The following is a 20113-nucleotide window of genomic DNA, read 5'->3' as shown; positions in this document are numbered from 1 at the left end:
GTCTGGGAAATGGACATGGAAGGGAGCAGGTAGAAGGTCTGGTGAATATCGCTCACTGTCTCTGCCCTCAGCCCAGCTCACAGCCTGCCACCTCCCTTCTCTGCTCTTTCATCACAGGCGAAAGAGGCACCATTTAGGATCTGCCAGATGGAGTTTAATCCCCTTGGTGATTCCCAAGAGCTGTACAACCTCATGCACATTATTTCACCTGCACTAGCCTACATTTTTTTTTTTTTGGCCACACCGTGCAAGTTGCGGGATCTTAGTTCCCTGACTGGGATTGAACCTGGGGCCTCGGCAGTGGAAGCATCGAGTCCTAACAACTGGACTGCTAGGGAATTCCCTAGCCTACATTTAAAATAGAGATGAATTACGTAGATTTGGGGAAGCTGTGAGGCTCCACCGAGGTGGTGAGTGGAAGAACACCTGGCCGTTTGCGAGTCATGGGTTAGGTGCTCACTAGGTATTTGTTGAGAGATTGAGTCGCTTAGTACTGATTTGGTGCATTACCCTTACTAGTCAGAACCTCCCTTCCCTCCATCTGTGAGGCCCTGAGTCTGGCTGCCCATCTTCCTTGCCCCCTCCACCTTGCAGCACTTCAAACACATGTCCTCAAAGGTTATCAAGCGCCTGGCAGCTCACGAGGCACTTGCACTCTCCCGGTCTCGTTTGTCCTCATAGCAGCCCTATAAAGGAGGCAGAGGAGGAGCAGTTGTCCCACTTTGTAGGTGGGGGAACTAACTGTGTCTCAGAAGTGAGGGAATCCTGAGCCACACTGGGAATTGGTGAGGTCTTGACCCGATGCCCTGTCTTCTGACTTGCCGGCTGACAACCTTGCACCCCGGCTGCCTTGAGTACTCTCCAGATCGCCTAAGCTCTAGGCCTACTACGACTCAGGTCCCTTCAGCCAATCAGTCCTGCGTTCCTTCAGCAAAGTGTCGAGCTGAGCTGGGCCCTGGGCTGAGGATCCCGCAGTGGACAAGAGAGCAGCGAGAGGAGCCCAGCCGTCTGGGAATTCATGGACTAGTGGGGTCGGGGGGGACATTAAGAAAGTAACGACACTGATGGTTCTCTAGCTCTAATTGTCACAGGTACCAGGAAGGGTGAGAGCAGGGGACTGTGAGTGAGGATAATGGAGGTGACCTAACTCACCTGAGATGTGGGAGTCAGGGAGGACTTCTCAGAGGAGGTGACGTTTAGGCTAAGACTTGAAGCAGGAGTAGAAGTCAGCCAGGGGAAGGCTGGTGGGGAAGAGCATTCTAGGCTGTGGGAACAGCAGTGAAGGAGGAGGAGGGATGGTGCTCTCTGCCTTGGAGGAACAGAAGGCGCTGTGGCTGATTCTTGGTCCGGCGTCCTCGTGGCTGGCTCCTGAGGGAGAGGATGCAGAGAGGAGCCTGGGTGGGCCTTGTGGCTTGGCTCCTGCTGTCCCAAGAGGGCTTGGGTGAGGCCATTGCAAAGGGGATACCGTGTCGGGACCTGGCGTGGTTATAGCGCGCCCCCCCCCCCGCCCCCCAGCATCAACCTGCATTTGGGGTGCACCCCTTCCCTTACCTTGCCCCCATCTCCCTCTCTGCCCTGCAGACCCTGTGTGAGCAGCTTCGGAAGGAGAATGAGGCCCTGAAGGCCAAGCTGGACAAGGGCCTGGAACAGCGGGATCAGGCTGCTGAGAGGCTCCGGTAAGTCCAGGCTCCTCAGAGGAGGGGTGAGGAGTCGGATGGGCAGGAGGAGGGCGGTGGTGCGTGGCACTGATTTCCGGCCTGAGCGCTCTGAGGCCTGTGCCCAGAGCCCTGCTTTGGATGTTAGGTCTCTTGGTCCTTCTCCTTGGGTGTTTCCTCTCTGGTCCTTTTAATACCTTGGGGAGTGTTTGTGTATAAAGTGCCTTGAGAGCTTCAGAAGAAGGTCTGTACAAAGTGCACTCCTTCCTTGGGAACTTACCCCCTCCGCCTGTTAACAGCAGCTAGCTGGCTGTTGGAGAGAGGGGTCTGGACTTTGCTGCCCCCTGCTGGTCACCATCCTGACCTGCTCTGTTTCCTGAGAACAGTCAGGGGTTGCTCACCTGGACTACTACTGGGTCTCAGACTTAACTGTGCATCAGAATCACTGAGGGTCAGGAAAGGCATTGCAAGTTTACACTCCCACGCCTCTCTCCTGTGCTGAGATTCTGATTCAGTGGGTCTGGGGTGAGACCTAGGCATCTGCATTTTCCAGTGGGCCTCTGTGATTACGATGTAGATAGACCCAGGATCACACCTGAGAGGCACTGATCTTGACTGTCAGAGCTCGAAGGGCCCTTTGAGATCATGTGGGCCAAACCCCTCACCCTGCAGAGGGAAACTGAGGTCCAGGGAGAGGCCTGTGAGGCCCAGAGGGAGTCAGGTGTGACTACTGCTCCACTGTGCCGTTTTGAATCAGCATATATTTATTGACTTCTGGATGGCCAAGCAGTTGGAGTTTTATAGCCATAATGACTCCATCCATGGATCCAAAAACCCAGGCTGGAGGAAAGACCCATGATTAGAAGGCGAGGGTGCAAGTCCCCACTGTGTGACCTTGGGAAAGCCATTTTACTTCTCTGTTTTCCTATTATCACATGGAAACCAGCTGGCAAATAGAATACAAAGAAATAGTTTCCATATTTCAGTCATACCTGAGTCCACATCACCATTTTTCTTGTGTCCTGTATCACCTACCTTATTATTTACTTAAGAATTTAATTTGCATCATGTTTTTGCTTAAGATTATTATAATGAAAACTTGCACTAGAGTAACTGGAAAACAGCATGACCTGGAATAAATAGAAGATACCTCCAATAATAAACACAACAAAAATGGAAGGATGTTAATTAATTTTGGCGAATTGCCCGCTCAAGGCTCTGAGGCTGAAGGCTGCTCTTTCTCTGTTAACACGGGAGACTAGCAAGCACTAGAGAGGCACTCAGGACCTATCAGCACCAAACTGAGACCTTCCCCATGCTCCGCACAGGACGTCTGAGGATAATTGGAAAGGGTGGAATTTTCTCAGAGAGTGTGATCCAGGGTTCTTTAATGCAGTGTGGATGTATCCTGAAGATCTCATATATACGGATGTCTCACAGTTGGGGAAACCCTGTTGGTGAGCATCAGAGACTTCTAGGGAAGCCGAGCAAAGTGGTGTAAGGATGCCCTTTGTGGTTACACCTGAGGGCAGGTCTCAGGGACTCGCCTTACTCCCCACGTCTCAGCTGCAACTCAGATGAGTAGCAGGTCTGAGGTCCCCAGGATCCTCGACCCAGGGCCAGCAATATGACCTCTCTCCTTGCTTCCAACCAGGGAGGAAAACCTGGAGCTCAGGAAGTTGTTGATGAGCAGCGGCAAAGATGGTGCCTCCAGATGGCCAGGCTCACCAAAGACGGAAGGCACGGGCAAGAAGGGGGCAGCTGCACAGCAGCAGGTATGTGGTCAGAAACTCCTTCCCCAGCACTGCAGTGGCTGGTGCCCAGCCTCTAGAGGCAGTGAGCCAGCCCCACTGCTGGAAGGTTCTAGTTGTTAGGCGGCGTTTCCTTGGCTTGTCGTGAGGGTCCACCTCCCTGTAGCTTCCACTCCTCAGCCCTTATTCTGCCGCCAACCACATGGAGCATCCCATTCCCTGGGACACACGCTCAGCCCGCTGCCTGTGACTCTGGCTCCCTGGCCTCCACATGCCTTCTCTTCTCCAGGCTGAATAGCTGCAGTTCCTTTGGTCATTTCTCAAAGAGGTGGTGTCGTGTCATTTGTGCAGTCTGGGCATATCCCCTAAACACATTCCAGTTAAAGTCTCTCTTACAGGGTGGCTCCCAAAAATCAGTTTAATGTCTCAGATACCCCTAGTGGTATTAGGGTGTTAGGTTGAGAAAGCCCCTGAAGGGACTCTGTTAAGCTCCTACCTGGGAGCCTCTGACATGCAGAGAACAGGATGTGGGCTGACGCAGCAAGGCCTGCTAATGCCCTGGGCTGGCCCACCTGCCCCCTTCCCACCACAGCTCCCAGCGCTGGCTCACATCCAGTTCCCAGCTAGGAGCTGGCTGGCCCCTTGCCTGGTCTGTGCTGTGCTGCAGAGCTGAGTCCCAACTTTTTACTGACATGTTTCTCCTCTTTAATGGGGTTTAATGGCTGTACAGCAGGACTCAATGTCTTTAACAAACCCCACACTTGTGTAATAGTAATAATTATCCTAATAACTTAATTCCTTATTACTATGTGGCAATGTAGAGTTTACCCGGGATTTGCAAACTCATTATGTGATTTGGACGTCCTCTCTACATGTCAGGGAGGCAGGGCTGGGACTGTTACTCCGTGAGACAGCTATGGCAGGAGGTTTGGAGAGGTCCTGTGACATCACATCATCTAGATTCCTGCATCCACCTGCTATTAGGCAGACGTGGGGTGTGAGAGGGCAACGTGCCGACGAATGGCCTTCTGAATCCCAGCCCATGAAGCCCCTCTCTTCTTCCATTTACCCCTCAAGTCAGAGCCTGCCTTGTCTGCCCTCTTGAGGAAGTGACTTGTGGACTCTCCCGATCTCCCCTGGGTTCTCGGAAGTGTGTGGGCAGGCCTCTTCACTTTTCCGAAGCCCTTAACATCATTGACTTCTCGAAAGGCCAGATGCCCTTATTGCCCTGCCGGGGAAGAAGGTCCCGTAGAAGGCGTGCGTTCTGGGCAGTGGTGAAGCCTGTGCCCTGGAGTTGCATGTGGGTTGAATGCTGACTCTACCTCTGGTCAGTGCTGCCACCTTGGACAAGTTGCATAACCTCTCTGACCTCAGTTTCCTCCTCTGTGAAATGGAGATAATGACACCTACCTCAGAGGGTCATTGGAGGATTCAGTGATGTGACGCCTGTATAGTAGGTTTAGCACTTGGCACATGGTAAACAGTGAACATTGGCTGTCACTCTTAATGGCAGATTTGGTGCCTCTCTTCTCTGTGGAGGTTAAGGGTGCACCCAGGAGCACGGCACCCCCCTTCCTCCTTCCCCAGTAAGGGCAGGCCCATCTCTCACTTTTCCTAAAGGAGGTGAGACTGTCCCTGGAGGGCTCCCCCAGCCTTCTCCCCTTACTCCCGGGCTCTATGGTGTACTTACAGACCTCAGCCTGTAGGGGTGCTTGAGCCTCACAAGTTCACTCAGCACCGTCCCCCCCACCTCCCACCCCCCACCACCAGCCACAGGGGAGTGTGGACGGGAATGGGAAGGCAAGGAACAGAGAGAATGTGGGCAACGACTCCAGGACAAATGCTGTCGGACCCACAGGATGTCAGAGGTTGGGGCCCATCCTGTTTGATCTCTTTGTACCGAGGCCCAGAAAGGGTGTGGGTCTTGGCCTATATCAAGCAGGGCCTTGGAGATAGAGCTGGTGTTCAATTTCTGAATTGCTAGCATCATGCGGCACGTGGGATCCTAGTTACCCAACCAGGGATTGAACCCGCACCCCCTGCAGTGGAAGCTCAGAGTCCTAACCACTGGACCACCAGGGAATTCCCATCAGTTCCTATGTATAAAAAAAATTTTTTTTTAACTTTTTATTTTTAGATAATTTTAGACTTACAGAAGAGTAGCAGAATAGTCCAGAGAGTGCCCCTCTCCCCATCGCCTTAACATCTCACCTAACCGTGGTTCAGTGATCAAAACCAGGAAATGAACATTGGCACAATACTATTAACTAATCTACAGACTTTGTTCAGATTTCACCAGTTTTTCACTCATGTCCTTTTTCTGTACCAGGATCGAATCCAGGATCCCACATTGCATTTATCAATAGTTGTCCTGTCTCCTTGGTTTCCTCTGTCTGTGACAGCGCCCAGTGGTTCTTGTCTTTCATGAGCTTGAGCCTTTTGAGTTATACTGGCCAGTTATTTTGTAGAATGTCCCTCAACTTGGGTTTCTCTGATGTTTTCTTATGATTAGACTGATGTTATGGATTTGGACAAGAAGATCACTGGAGTGACATCTTGCATCATGTCAAGGGTACATGATATCGATGTGTCTATTTACATCGTCTTGATCATTTGGCTAAAGGGGTGTCTGTCAGCTTTCTCCATAATAAAGGGACTAATTTTCCCTTTGTAGTTAATAAATATTTACTTTTGAGGAGACACTTTGAGACTGCAGATGTCCTGTTTCTCCTTATACTAATTTTAGTATCCACTGGCGGATCTCACCTGCAGTGATTATTACTATAGTCTTCTAATGGTGATTTTGTGCTTCCCTCATTCCTTCTCTATTTACTAATTGGAATTTTTCTTCTCCCCCATCTATTTATTTATTTATTCATTTATTTTTTTCTATTAATAGGGACTCAAGGATATTTATTTTATTCTTTGGCTTATAATCCAGCACTATCGCAGTTTGTTTTCTTGTTCAAATTGTTCCAGCTTTGGTCGTAGGAAGCTCTTTCAAGTTGTCTCCTATGCCCATTTGCCATGCCCTTCTTCTTCTTCTTATTATTATTATTATGATTGAGCACTTCCTTACTTTCTGGCACCACAAGTCGCTCCATAATCACCTTATATTTTCCCTGCCCCAGGCCTGAAACTAACCACTTCTCCAAGGAGTCCTGTTTCGTTTTGTTAGAGAGTGGTATTTAGAAACCAAGATCTGTGCTCACTGATATTGGAGTGACACTGCTTTAGGCCCTCTCAGAGGTCAGAGCTAGGAAATACATGTACTAATCACGCATGCACACAAATCTTTATTTGTGTATCTTTTTAAAAACATTTTAAAAATAAACATTTTATAAAATGTTAAAAAAAATGTGTAACTCTTGCCTTCCAGGCTGGAGCATTTTTGGCTGATGGGTGGGGGAGGAGAGGGCAGCTGGCAGTGCCTTAGAGATAGAGCCTGAGCAGGAAAAGAAGTGGCCATGGAGGTGGGGTTGGGGAGGGAGAGGGAAGGGTCTGGGAGCCACTGAGGGTCAGGGAGGGGGAATAATGATCTCCATGGACTTCCCGAAGGGACTCAGTCATAGCTGGGACGAGTAGCAGTGTCCTGGTGGGTGGGAGGGTAGAGAGGCACGAGACGGAGGGCTGGGTCTCATGGGTGAGCAGCCTTAGAGGAGCACTGAGTAGGGGAGAGAATTGTTACTTGAGGCTCTGCTGAAGGCCCCTCTGTGTTTCTCCTCAGGCTGGTGTGACAGCAGGTAAAGTCCCAGAGGTGGGAGCCTTGGGTGCGGCTGAGAAGAAGGTGAGGATGCTGGAGCAGCAGCGCACGGAGGTAGGTGGCTGGAGGGAGTGGTGGTGGTCGGGGAAGACCCCTCCTCACTCCCAGGACCAGCAGGACAAAGACCCTCCCTGGCCCCCTGGCTCCAGCTAGGCCCAGGTCTCTGTGATGCGTTGCCATGGTGACTACTGAACCATCTGCCCATGGGTGAGAGATGCTGCTTTGCCCTGGCTCTTATCTCCTGATCAGTTCCCCTACCCACAGGAGTCACTCTGAGGAGGTGGCATTTGGGGTACGGCCTAAAATTGCTGCGGGGGGTAGTTTAGGAAGGCTCCCATGGTAAACCCTGGATGGTGGAGAGAGGTTGTGATAAGGGGCAAGTTTTAGCATCAGGAATGGGGAGTCTGGGGTTCATCTGTCACCACGCAGCTGGTTCAGGGAGGGACTGTCACAGAAGGAGAGATCCCATACCTGCTTGCAGCACTGCTTCTAATCAGTTGAGAGTCTCCAGAAGTTGAGGCTCTTCCCTTGTGTCTCGTGCATAGTCTTCCTCCGTCCCCCATCCCCGGTATGTCTGGACCAGAGGTGGGGGCCCCATCCTCTCTATTCTCTGAGCCCCTCCTCTCCACACAGCCCGGTCCTTGTCCCAGACCCTGGGCCTTTCTGCCCTCCCTGGTCCTCCAGCACATTTGAGAGTCAGGTTCTCTTGGTCTTTTGTTTATATGCATATCCATTTTAGTTTTCTTTTTGTATTGCTGTAAGGTTTTTGTTTTTTTTTTCTGATTACAGAAGTTATATAATGCTCATTATAAAAAGATTGAGAATCTCACCTCCTGGAGATGACCACAGTTGATAACAGTTCATTGCATATTCCTCAATTTTGTCTATGTACTTACTAATGTATGATGTTTGTAAAAATGATATCATACATATCACATTGCAGATTGCTTTTTTTCTTTCTTTCCTTAAAATTAACTATATCTTTGAGGTTATTTATTTATATGTAAAACATACTCTATGTTTCTTTACTTCTGAGTACTTTTTATCATATTTTAATGTTTTTGAACTTGGGATGCCCTTTCCATTGTTAATTTAATGATGTTGGATTGTTTTTCTTCCTCAAATTGTCATTATATCAAGATTATGGCAAATAATTAGTATCATCTCAGAACGGAGGCAATGTATTAGGCACCTGAATTTCTGAAGAGCTGTGCAGTGCTCCATTTTCTGTTTATTCTATCATTTCCTTAACCTGTTTCTGATGCTCAGGTTGGCCTCTAGATTTTTTTGCAATATGAACATTGTTGAGCTGATCAACAGTACACATAGTTTTTACACACTTGTGCAAGTGCTTCTTTTGGTTACATTTTTCGGAGTGGAATTATTTGGTTAAAGAGAACGAGAATTTGAGATTTAAATACAAAGTCCCAAATTGCCCTCCACGTGGGTGTGTGTTCCATAATTCTGCAGTAAAAATTGTATGCTCTTTCTGTGTCTCGGTGTTAGTCTTGCCTTCCCGGCAAGGGTAAAACGTGGCGGTTGATAAAGGTGATATGCTTTGAGGAACGTTTTTGGGAAGCGCAGGATCGAGGCAGTGTGTGTAGCTGCCGTCCGCGCACGCTGCACACGCCTGCGAAGCTGGTGTTGGAGGAGTTGGCTCTCTCTGGTCGTTCTCTGCTTATCTCCTGCCCACCCCAATCTCTCCCCCGCAGCTGCTGGAAGTGAACAAGCAATGGGACCAGCATTTCCGGTCCATGAAGCAGCAGTGTGAGCAGAAGGTACTGTGGGGGTGATGGGAACTCAAGGCTGGAGCCCTGCTTCCCAGCTGGGCTCCCCGGGCATCCCCAGCATCCTGCATGCTGCTTCCCTCGCAGCAGCCTTGAACCTTGGACGTTCACCCCCGGCCCTCACACACTCCCTTTCTCTGCCTCTGAACTCAGATCACTGAGCTGCGCCAGAAGCTGGCGGACCTGCAGAAGCAGGTGACGGACCTGGAGGCCGAGCGGGAGCAGAAGCAGCGCGACTTTGACCGCAAGCTCCTCCTGGCCAAGTCCAAGATAGAAATGGAGGAGGCAAGTGTGACGGTTGGTCCCACAGCTTCAGCTCCGGGGCGCCAGCCCTCTCCTCCCCAGCAGCCTGGAGCTAGTAAACAAGCAGGGGTGGGACTCAGGAGACGCGGGTTCCATCTCTGACTCCAGTACTCAAGGGCTGTGTGGCCGGAGGCAAAAGCACTTTCCTTCCCCGTGCCTCAGTTTCCCATCTGAAAATCGAGATTGGATTAGTTATTCTTTTCATTTTTTTCTTGTTTTTATACCGAAGAGCTTTTGGTTCAGTTAAAATCTTAGGATCTAGGGAACTGCACAGGGAAGCACAGAATGTAAAAGAGATTCCGCAGGCCTGCCCTAGTACACTTGACGGGCTGGGTGCTGCTGAATGTGTACAGCGGTGATGGCTGTTTGGGGGCGAGGGGCTCCAGCATTAGAGCTTCCTTCAGTCCTTCATCTGGTCACTGTTCAACAGATCATGCCCTGGGCACCGTGCTGGGCACACTGACTCAGCAGTGAACAGTCAACCCCGCCCTCGGGGGAAGAGACGCGGGACATCTAATTACAGAAGCAAATGAGTAGACGTGTGTTAAGTACGACACAGGAGAAGTTACAGGGATCAGGGCGAGAGCATAAAGGGGGCCTGGATTCATTCGGGGGGGGCCCGGGAACAGGTCCCCTGAAGAAGTAGCATCTGATCTGTCATGTGTGTGACTGACACCGGCCAAGGCCCTTCAGGATCCTGGAGCAGCTTAAAGAGGAAAGGCCATTTGACCCCCAGACTCTCTGGAGATTTTATTTCTGTCACCATGCCTTCTCCTTCATGAGAACTGGGTACGGGCTGCTTTTGCCTGACTTAGAAATGGCCATTTCCAGCAGAGTTCCTTCCCATCAGTATGCGACACCCATGGGCCTTCTCCTAGCGGTCAGCCTGCCTTGGCGACCGCCCTGTACCTTGGAGATGTGTGTTAGGGAGGACACTGCCTGTCTTTTCTGGTGAGTGCACAGTCACAGCTTGGGACTGTCAGCCAGACCCTGGCTCATGTTAGTGGGTGGGATAAGTTCCTGGCATCTGACACTCTTCCCTGTCAGCTGGGGAAAGGCAGGATGTTTCAAGACAAAAGCGTGGCCCTGTGGATAGGGACACCTGGCCATAGAGGCCGTGCTGACCCGGGAGCCTCTTAAGCTGGGAGTCCGCAACAACTCCCACAAGATCCAACCAAGGCTGCCCTCGGCCATCTTTGGCTGAAAGCAGCTCACCAGCTAGTTTGTAGGATATTGACATGTTCACACGATACGGATACAGTGAGAGTTTCCCTGGACCGTCTCCCCTCACCACCCCCACCCCCCCAATTCCAGCCCCTTCCCAGTGGTAACCACGGTTACCATTTTGGTGTATCTTTCTAGGCCTCTTATCACAAATAAACACACAGAAATAGACAGTTTAGTATGGGTGTGCCTGGTCTTTCCTCTGCACTGTGCTGCCCTCTTCTATTTTAAACACTCCCTTTGACTTTCAAGGGGACAGAGAGCACCAGAATTAGGAGACCTGGGTTCTAGTCTAGCCCCAGCTCACAGCGTGGCCTTGGGTAAGTCACCTCCCCTCTCTGGATAGTCATTTCCTGTCGTGTAAAGGGCCTAGGACTTGATGCTCTCTGAGGGCCATTCCAGATGTGGCTCTTTGCGATGAAGAACGTGGATTGTTCCATAGTAGGTATGGAAGCAGTGCTTCCACCTTGAAGCCTTCCCTGGTTTCTTTTCAGCTGTAGTATTCTTTCTTTTAACCTCACAGTAGTACTTTGTTTCTCCGTGGAGGAACCCTTTCTGCCTTATGCTGCATTTATTTCTATGAGGGTCTTATCTCCTCTGGGCTCAGAGACTGTAAGAGCTGAAAGGTCCTTTGGAGACTTTCAGTGGCTTATCTCTTTCTGTGCATCATAGAAGACCCCTGTGCGAATCTGGTGAAAACTGTGGCTTTTCTCTCTAGAAAGTTGCACAGTCAAAATTGTGTGCTGGGTTTGGGGGCTCACAGACCTCCTGAAGCCCACCTGTGACTCCTGTTACGAACCCCTTACCCATGGCAGATAGGAGAGCTTAGACCAGAGAGGGCTGGGTCAGTGCCCAAGGGCTCAGCTCACTGTTGGAGGAGCTGGTGGCAGAACCCGGGGCCTTTCATTCAACTGAGCCACCCCTTCCTTGAGGACAGGACCATGTAGACATTACCGCTCTCACCCGGGTGCCTCGCCTGGGGCCTTGTGCATGAGCATCGTGGGGCAGCAGAGTGAGAGCGAGAGGGGAGGCATGGCTGCGTGCAGGGCAGGGTAGGCAGTCAGGGAGTCTAGGCCTCCTGGAGAGGCTCCCTGCTTACCAGTCCTGTGTTCCCTGCAGACCGACAAGGAGCAGCTGACAGCAGAGGCCAAGGAGCTGCGCCAGAAGGTCAAATACCTGCAGGATCAGCTGAGCCCGCTCACCCGGCAGCGGGAGTACCAGGAGAAGGAGATTCAGCGGCTCAACAAGGTGGGCGCCTCGGCTGTGGTCCGTTGGGCGGGCAGGGCTTCCCTGAGCCAGCCGCGGTGCCCGCCCTGTGGCCGGTGCCTCAGACCCTCAGCTCAGGAGGGGCGACTCCTGGGTCAGGGCGAAGGCGCTGAGGCTCTCGGTGCTGCCCCGTGATTTCCGCCACCTCTGCCTTCCCCTCCCCGCATGCCGAGTGCCAGGCTGGGACGACCCCATGCTTGCTCCCCTGCGGCCCTTGGACGTGCTGTTTGCTCACACAGTGCCACCCCCTCATCGTTCAGGTTTAGCTTTAACACTGCTTCCTCAGTGAGGCCTTCCCAGCCCAAGTCTCCTTTGAGCTCCCTATTCTGTGTGTCTAAAGTACCGGCAGCTTCTTTCACACCCCTTCTGGCATTTTCTTGTCATTACTTATCGATGACCTGTCTTCCCATCTGACTGTGGGAGGTGTGCGTCTTCACCAGGGTACGTGTCCCCCAGCACCTGGCGCCAAGCCCGTCCGTGTTCAGGAAAAACTCACTGAAGGGAGTGGATGATCACTGGCCTGAGGTTCCTGCCCTCGAGAAGGGGGATCCAGGGAGATGGGGCTCGGGGTTGTGGTGGGAGAGCCCAGGTAAAGCGGGAGCCCTTTGCTCTGAGCCACGGTGAGAGGCAGTGGGCCGGGCTGTTTCTGGTCCCAGGTTATAGCTCCTGCCCGCCTTCCAGTGCAGGGGCTAAAGGAACAAGCTGACAGGAGGGGCTTTGAAAGGAAACTTTCTCCTAAGGCTCAGCTTTTCCTGCTGTGGAGCCTGTGCTCAGCATTTCCTCCCATCCTGTCTGTCTGCCTGCCTGCCTGCCTTTCCCTTCTGCCTGCTCTCCTGCTCACAGCGGGCTCTGCTGTGAGTTTGCATTTACTAGGCGCCGGGGGTGACCCTTTCTGTTTGGTTTTGGTGTTTGGTAAGCGCTGATGATGCTGAGTGTGGAGCCCTGGGACCTGTTCTCAGGGAAAAAAACGATCTGTCCTGAGCTGGGGGAATTGGGGGTCTAAATCCAGGCAGAATGTCGTACATGCTGCTGGTTGTAGGGATGACTCAGACAGGGTCACTGCCCTCCAGGTTTCTGTGGCGTAGCTGGGGACAGACACCGGTGGGGATGATTAACGCAAGGCTCTCCCTGTCCCTGGACCTCAGCCTGCTCATCTGAAAAATGGGGCAGACGGAGGAGGAGGGTGAAGTGCAGCCATAGCCGCCCCTTGAGCATCCTGAATTTACTCTTGGCTCAGCAGTTTCCTCATGTTTCTGGGGGAGTCTTGGAGACCAAGTGGGGCCCAAGTCCAAGTTGGGGAAGGTTTCCTTTATCTCCCCAGGTCCAGGGAGGCACTGTGAGCAGTGCTAACGCATGGCCAGCAGAGGCCCTGCTGTCTAGGAGCTAAAGTCCAGGTGGTGATGAGGGTGTCCAGTCTCGAGAGGTGTTCCAAAGTTCTCACACAACAGTTAACAGGGTTGAAGGAGAAAACCAGTTAATGGCAAACTTTTAAGAGAATGTGAGCACACTGTTTACGTAAGGAAAGGTATCTTGTGGACATGGTAAGACGGGTGCTTTTTAAATTTTCAAAATGCTATTTGGTGATGTGTCAGCCCATTTTCAGGATTGGAAAGGTAAAATATTAATTAAGTCAAAATTAAAATCCAGGCTAATCTAACACAGAAGAGCTGGGGATGGAGAGGTTGGCTTGGTGGGAATGGGTCATGGAAGCTGAAGAATCACAGGGCACGCAGTTGTCGAGGAGGCTGAAATTTCTTCCCCCAAAGGACTTAGTATTCTTTCTAGGTCTGGGTGCTAAGAATTGAGCCACTCATCCTCAGGGAAGGAGCTTTCTCCCTTCTACATAAAGACCACAGGTTAGGCTGCTGGTTAAGAGCACATGCTGGCTTTGAATCCCTGCTTTGCCACTTACTAGCTGTGTGACTTTGGACAAATCACTTCAGGTCTCTGAACCTCAGTTTTCACATCCATAAAATGGGGATGATGGTCACAATCTTTTCTTCATAGGACTGTGCTGAGGATTCAGTGAAATGATGTGTATAGTGTTCATAAATAAGATAGCACTTATTAAATAGTGGTGGTTATTATTATTATTATTGTTATCAGGAAAGGGGCCTTTCAGTGGGGCCTGACCCTTCCAATGAGGCCTGACTTCCAGGGGCTTTCTGCTGATGGGCCCGTCTCCTCTGTTCCTGATTCCAGGCCCTGGAGGAAGCACTGAGTATCCAGGCCTCCCCATCATCTCCAGCAACAGCATTTGGGAGCCCGGAAGGAGCTGGAGGCCTGCTAAGGAAACAGGAGCTGGTCACTCAGAATGAATTGCTGAAACAGCAGGTGAGGCTAGGGGGAAGAGGTCAGGTAGGAGGTGCCCAGTGGGAGCTGGAACATTCCTGAGGGCCCAGGATGGGCCTTGAACCATGTGGAAGGTGTAATCTGTAGTCCACTTTCTGGGCATTGGCCAGGACCCCTGTCTGGATATAGGTTTATCCTCACCACCAGTGTATCCCTATCTAGGTCATTCCTCTACCACCATCATGGCTTAAACATTTCTGTGCCCCAGCTGTGCTATTATTTACCTAATATTTTGAAAACAAATTTTAAAATAAATTCAATAAATATATTTAAAAGGGAACTTTAGATTTCTACTATAAATGGGAAAACCTGTTTATTATTTGCCATAAATAGAAAGTAACTGTAAGCAATAAATACAGTAAAAGGTAAAATAGTGTTGTTGAATTCTAGCTAGACACTGTTGCCTGATGAAGACTCTGAGCTTGAGTCGCCTCACCCTTTATTTAAGGGAAGTTAAGTACTAGAAACCTGTTAAAGACACAGTAGCATAAAATGCAGACTTTCTTCTTGAGGGACACAGAGAATTGAAAGGAAGTTGAAAAGGTTTTGGTTCTCTCACGTGTTTCTGTGCTGTTTGGTGCCATGCTTTCGATCCTTCTAAATCATTGTGAGCCTGGTCGGCTTCTCACTGATCTGCAGTAAGGTTGTGAAACTTCAGAGGCAGAGACAGGGCCCCACCCCGTCCCTTCCTTGCCAGTGCACCCCAGAGCCTTGGGAGAGTTTGTAGGCCCTCTGCTCTCGGAACCAGGAGACTGGAACTCCAGTCCTCCACTCATATTCTTTTTCTGTGGCCTCCACCTCTCTGTGGGCCTCAGCAGAAGGAAAGGATGGGACTGGTTGATGGCTGTCGACCTGTTGTTTTCTTTTTTGGCATGGATCCTTTTTTCAAATAAAGCCCTATGTTGAAGCCCAGAATATAAGTTAGGCAGACCCAGAACTACTCTGTTTGAACTTGGGGGTGGGGGGCCAGAGGTACACCTGTTCCCCTCCCCACGGGGATTTTTGAGATGCGGTGAAACCAGTTTTGATGTCTGACTCCCATCAGGAGGCCCGGGGTTCTAGGCCCGAGCAGGTCTGAGCCTCCACTCAGAACTGCCCCTCCTGCCTCATCCCTTTCTCACTACCTCCCCACCCCTTCCCACCCCTTCAGGTGAAGATTTTTGAGGAGGACTTCCAGAGGGAGCGCAGCGACCGGGAGCGCATGAATGAGGAGAAGGAAGAGCTGAAGAAGCAGGTGGAGAAACTGCAAGCCCAGGTCACCCTGTCACATGCCCAGGTGAGAAGAGCTGGACCAAGGAGGGGGCAGCTGGCTGTTCTCATGGGGAGGGGGCAGGGATTGGAGGGTCCCTGGTGAGACTGGATGTCAGGACACTCACTGATCCTCCTTTCAGCTCTGCTGCCACATTTCTGTGGCCCTCAGAAAGGCCCTTCCCTTCTCTGACCTCTAGCTCTGATTTTCCACAATCAGTTTTCATGCCTTAAAAGAGCAAATTTAGGAGTTAGCTCTGAGCCATCCACTCTCTCCCATATTGTAACTAAAAGTTGTTAATGCGAAAGCACAGAAGCAGTGAGGCTCACGCAACCCTCCTGACCTGTGTTCAGACCAGCCCCAGTGATGGGTGAGCAGGCCTTACCTGCAGCCTGCAGCCTGGGCTGTGCTGTGTCTCATAGGGCCCTTTCCCGGGGCTGGGCCAGGCAGGACAGCCCAGAGCGGTGCCTCAGGCATTGGCTGGTCAACCCTGCGGTTGGTCAGGCCCTGAATCCAGGCCTGGCCAGGAAGCACCTAGCCTAACAGTCTTCTCTCCTTCCCTCCTTCTCTCAGCTAAAAGCCTTCAAAGATGAGGAAAGGGCGAAAGATGCCCTGAGACAGCAGAAGAGGAAAGCAAAGGTGAGGAGGCTTGAGGGAGGAAGTAGCACTTACTGCATTTTACCTCCTTCAGGGTGCTGCAGTCACTGGGGGGGGGCATCGTTTGCTCAGGTGCCCAGCTAACTAATGAGGTAATGTGGGTGGAGCATTCATAACAGTACTTGGTACAGCATAAGTGCTCAGGACACACTAACCGTTATCATGGTTGATATTCTGTGCCCGTGTACCAGTTTTCCATGCCCATGTGCCACTCTTGTGTGCACATGCCAGCCTTCCGTGGCCACGTGCCAGTCTTCAGAGAACTGAGATTCTAAGTGGAGAACGGGAGATGGGATGGGTGTCACTGGGACGGCTCATGCAGCCTGTCACAGGCCAAAGCCAGATGTCAGCCTTTCTTGCAGACCTCGGCAGACCGCTACCACGTGGAGCCCCACCCGGAGCATCTCTTCGGGGCCTACCCCTACGCCTACCCGCCCATGCCCCCCGTTGTGCCGCACCGTGGCTTTGAGGACTGGTCCCAGGTCCGCTACCCGCCTCCCCCCACGGCCATGGAGCACCCACCCCCGCTTCCCAACTCGCGCCTCTTCCACCTGGTGAGTCTGTGCCCCTCTTTCACTCCAGGACACACACACAGGCCACGCAGACACATTCCAGAGGGCAAGGTCAAGTGAGGGAGTCAGAAGCTGCATCCTTGGCCCCTTCTGAACAGCACTGTGGTGTGCAGCCTGCTGTCTCAGGCGCAGGACCTTCCAGCCCAGGGCTGCTCAGGGTCACTGGTGTAGGACAGAAAAGGCCAAGTAAGGGAGTGGGCCCAGAAGGAGGGCTTTCTCCCGCCCACCAGGCCAGGGGTACTGGAGTTTGGGTTTGACCTTCTTTATAACCTCCACATGGAACCAGGTACCAGATCCTCACCATGCATTCTCTCCCTTTGCTTTTCTTTCTCTTTTCCCTTTTCAGTTTCCTTTCCTTTTCTCTTTTCTTCCATTTTTTTGGCTGCTTTTCTCTTCCCTTGCTTATCATTCTGTCTCCAAAGAGCTGCTGTCACCTGTCCCATCCTCTCCAGTGCCTCTGCCACAGCCCCCTCAGGCACCCCCGCTCTCACCTGGTGACAGCTGCCTTCCATCCAGCTTCTCTCCCATGACCGTTCCTTACATGCATCTTTAAACACTGGAGTGTACTGTGGGGCTTAAGAGATTAGCTCCAGGATTATAGAGACCTGGACTCAAATCAAAGCTTGGCCACTTGCCTAACTGGACGACCTTCAACAAGTTGCTTAACCCATCTGAGCCTCAGTTTGCTAACCTGTAAAATGGGGGTGGCAACCTGGGTAGTTGTAAGGATTCAGTTATACTCGATTAATATGAACTTAGTACTATTCCGGCACGGTAGCTGCTACTGTAATTTTCGAGTGTGGTTATTGATTACTAAGCACCAGTGTTGTTGCAGCCAGAATACACCTGGCGGCTGCCCTGTGGAGGGATACGCAGTCAGAGCTCCCAAGTGATGGGCTCACCCACGGCCAGGCCTACGGAACCAGGTGAGCATGATCCCCTGGTAATGGGCCTTGTCTTCCATGGGGGGAGATAACTTCTTATCTGCCAGGATCACCCCCGTTTGGGGACGACGATGTTGCTACCTTCTGATCTAGGTGGAGGAGGAGGCCCAGCTTTCTGAAATAGTGTTGAGAAGAAAGGGATGGTGACTGCATCATGAGGGGGTTGAAACCATTCCTTCCTTCATTACAGTTTAGGGTCTAAATGCTGTGTGCTGTACGAGGTTCTGGGGAAGCTCGGATATGGTCCCAGCCCTCTGACCTTACTGTCTAGTGAGGCGGGCAGAAATGAATGGCTAAAATCACACCAATGGGCATACAACTGCACTCAAGTGCCCTGAAGGAAGAAGAGCAGGTTTCTATGAGAGCAGACAGCAGAGGGACCTGACCCAGTCTGGGGGCCATGGTGTTTGAGTTGAGACCCTCAGAATGAGTGGCATTAATGAGGTAAAGAGACAGAAGGCACGGGTGTTCTTGCAGAGAAAGGACAAATGCAAAGGCCTTGGTGGGAGGGGATGAAGAACTGTGGCCAACTTGAGGATTGAGAGAAGGCCGGCGTGGCTGGAGCCAGGAACGAGGTGGGGAAGGGGGGATGGGCAAGGTGAGGTCAGGGAGGTTGGCGGGTCCTGGCCGAGAGGGCCTTGCAGGCCACGGCAGGAGGGCTGGTCTTTATCCTAAGGATGATGTGCAGTCCTTGGACATTTTAAAAGCAGAGTGGCATGGGAATTCCCTGGCGGTCCAGTGGTTAGGACTCTGTGCTTCCGCTGCAGGGGGCCCAGGTTCGATCCCTGGTCGGGGAACTAAGATCCCACAAGCCCTGCCGTGCGGCCAAAAAAATAAATAAATAAATAATAAAATAAAATCAGAGCAGCATGAGAGATTAGATTTGCATTTTGTAAAGCTCCCTTTGGCCACGGTGTCCGCCATAAACAGTTGGGGACTGGAGGTCCGTTCGCTAGTCACAAGAGCACCCTGGGCCCTTGGTCGCTCCCTCACTTTCTGCCAGGCTCTCATGGGGCAGAAGGCACTGCCTTGCCTGTGGGGCTTCTGGGAGCAGAATTGCAACTAAGGGGAGCAATAGGGAGGCCAAGTCCATCTCAGCGTGAAGAGGAGTTTTCCAAGGGTCACAGCTGTGCCAGGAGGTCGAGTGCCCCTCTGCAGAAGGAGTGGGAGCAGAGACCACAGGGTGACTTAGAGGAGTGTGGTTTGGAGGATCTCGTGGTTGGAAGGAGGAGGTATTGGGCTGGTCATTTTCTGATGTTTCCCTGCGGAGCCCTAGAGGTTCTGTGGAGCCCCTCGGAGCCTGCTTTGATGAGGGCAGAGGGTGGCCAAGTGGGCAGGACTGTCCCCTCCCCCAGAACTACTCCATTTCTGGGATCTGAAACCAGACTGACTAGGCGCCAGCACCTCCTAGACCTGGGACTTTGAGCGAGTTTTTAAAAACCTCTCTGTGCCCCGGTTCCCTCCCCGCCATAAAGGGATAATAATCTGTCTGCTTCATAGGGCTGGGCAAGGACTGAATGACAAATATACCTAAGGCACTTAGCCCAGGGCCTGGCACTTGGTAATACCCAACAACCCTAACTGGTTTTTTCCACTCTTACTATATTGGTTTCCATAGGACTTTGAAACCTACTGTAGCACCTCATCTTCAAATCCTCAAAATTTTTGTTTATTTAGAGTCCACCAAAAATGACCGTGAGGGACCTCAGTGAAACCAGTCCCTTGGCTCCAGCTTCGTCTTGCAGAGCCAGCTGACTTCAGCTTACTGGAAAACTAGAGGCCACAGGCTCTCCGAGCCTCAGCCACTCGGGAGGCTGAGATGGATGGCCAGCTTGAGCCCTGGCCCCAACCTGAACTGTTTAGAGACTCGGGAGGCTCCATCCAGAAGGCGTCCATCTGGGCCTTTCCTTTGGAGTGACTGGGAAAAGGTCACTACTCTGCCACTGAGTGGAGAGACGTGTCATCCGGCCTTGACCTACCATCCTGTGCCGAAAGTGCTGGCGGATGTTAATCTCAAGTGGGGTGCAGTCAAGACCCCTTCCTTTCACAACTCCCCCAGAAGTGGTTCAGCAGCCCCTCTGGGGACCACAGTCAGTTCATGTGTGTGTTTAGTTTTTGCTTCAAGCTCTGCAGTAGCAGGACCTGCCCCACGCACATCCCCTCCCCCTCTGAGGAGCTGCGGGAAGAGCGGGTTTGCCTCTGGGAGCAGAAGAGACAGGATGCTCTACTCCTGGGCCCTCCACTTCCGCCCACGGCAGCCTTGCCAGCACCACTGCAGCCTGGGGTGAAGCCCATGCCGGCCACATCGGCTGAGGGGCCCCAGCCTGAAGCTGCCAGGCCCTCAGCTGGAGGCTTGTGGTGCTGGAGGCCCGGATCGGGGTGGCTATTGATCCCCGGACAGCTGTTTGCACGAATCTTGGACATAAATCCAAGTTGAAGATTAACATTTTGTGACTGGTATTCTTTTATGCCCTGATGAATGTTCCCCTCCTAGTCAACCAGAGTGCTGCTTTCCTGGCCCCCTCCCTCCGTACCGCATTCCTCCCAGACACCCCCAGGAGCATCACCGTTACTCTTGGCAGATATCCCC

At 51.9% G+C, this 20113-nt stretch overlaps 1 protein-coding gene across 7 annotated transcripts in view; it reads left to right on the top strand.

Annotated features, from left to right (window-relative positions):
• Positions 1-19967, top strand: part of TNIP1 (TNFAIP3 interacting protein 1) — a 45571-nt gene extending 25604 nt beyond the window's left edge. For 3 of the 7 annotated variants that reach the window (XM_061189882.1, XM_061189878.1, XM_061189875.1), the window contains 12 exons: positions 1582-1676; positions 3310-3430; positions 7134-7223; positions 8882-8947; positions 9110-9253; positions 11603-11731; positions 13952-14083; positions 15252-15377; positions 15924-15989; positions 16370-16561; positions 17415-17505; positions 19201-19967. In XM_061189882.1, the coding sequence (XP_061045865.1) occupies positions 1582-1676; positions 3310-3430; positions 7134-7223; positions 8882-8947; positions 9110-9253; positions 11603-11731; positions 13952-14083; positions 15252-15377; positions 15924-15989; positions 16370-16561; positions 17415-17505; positions 19201-19235 (1287 nt within the window). In that variant the 3' untranslated portion in view covers positions 19236-19967. The remainder of the gene's footprint in view (positions 1-1581; positions 1677-3309; positions 3431-7133; positions 7224-8881; positions 8948-9109; positions 9254-11602; positions 11732-13951; positions 14084-15251; positions 15378-15923; positions 15990-16369; positions 16562-17414; positions 17506-19200) is intronic. The other 4 variants (XM_061189880.1, XM_061189876.1, XM_061189879.1 and 1 more) reach the window with 3 other exon arrangements.
• The last annotated feature ends 146 nt before the right edge of the window (positions 19968-20113 follow it).

This window comes from Eubalaena glacialis, chromosome 4 (genome assembly GCF_028564815.1).
Source record: "Eubalaena glacialis isolate mEubGla1 chromosome 4, mEubGla1.1.hap2.+ XY, whole genome shotgun sequence".
Classification (NCBI taxonomy): Eukaryota; Metazoa; Chordata; class Mammalia; order Artiodactyla; family Balaenidae; genus Eubalaena; species Eubalaena glacialis.
This window is presented reverse-complemented; position numbering and strand designations above follow the sequence as displayed.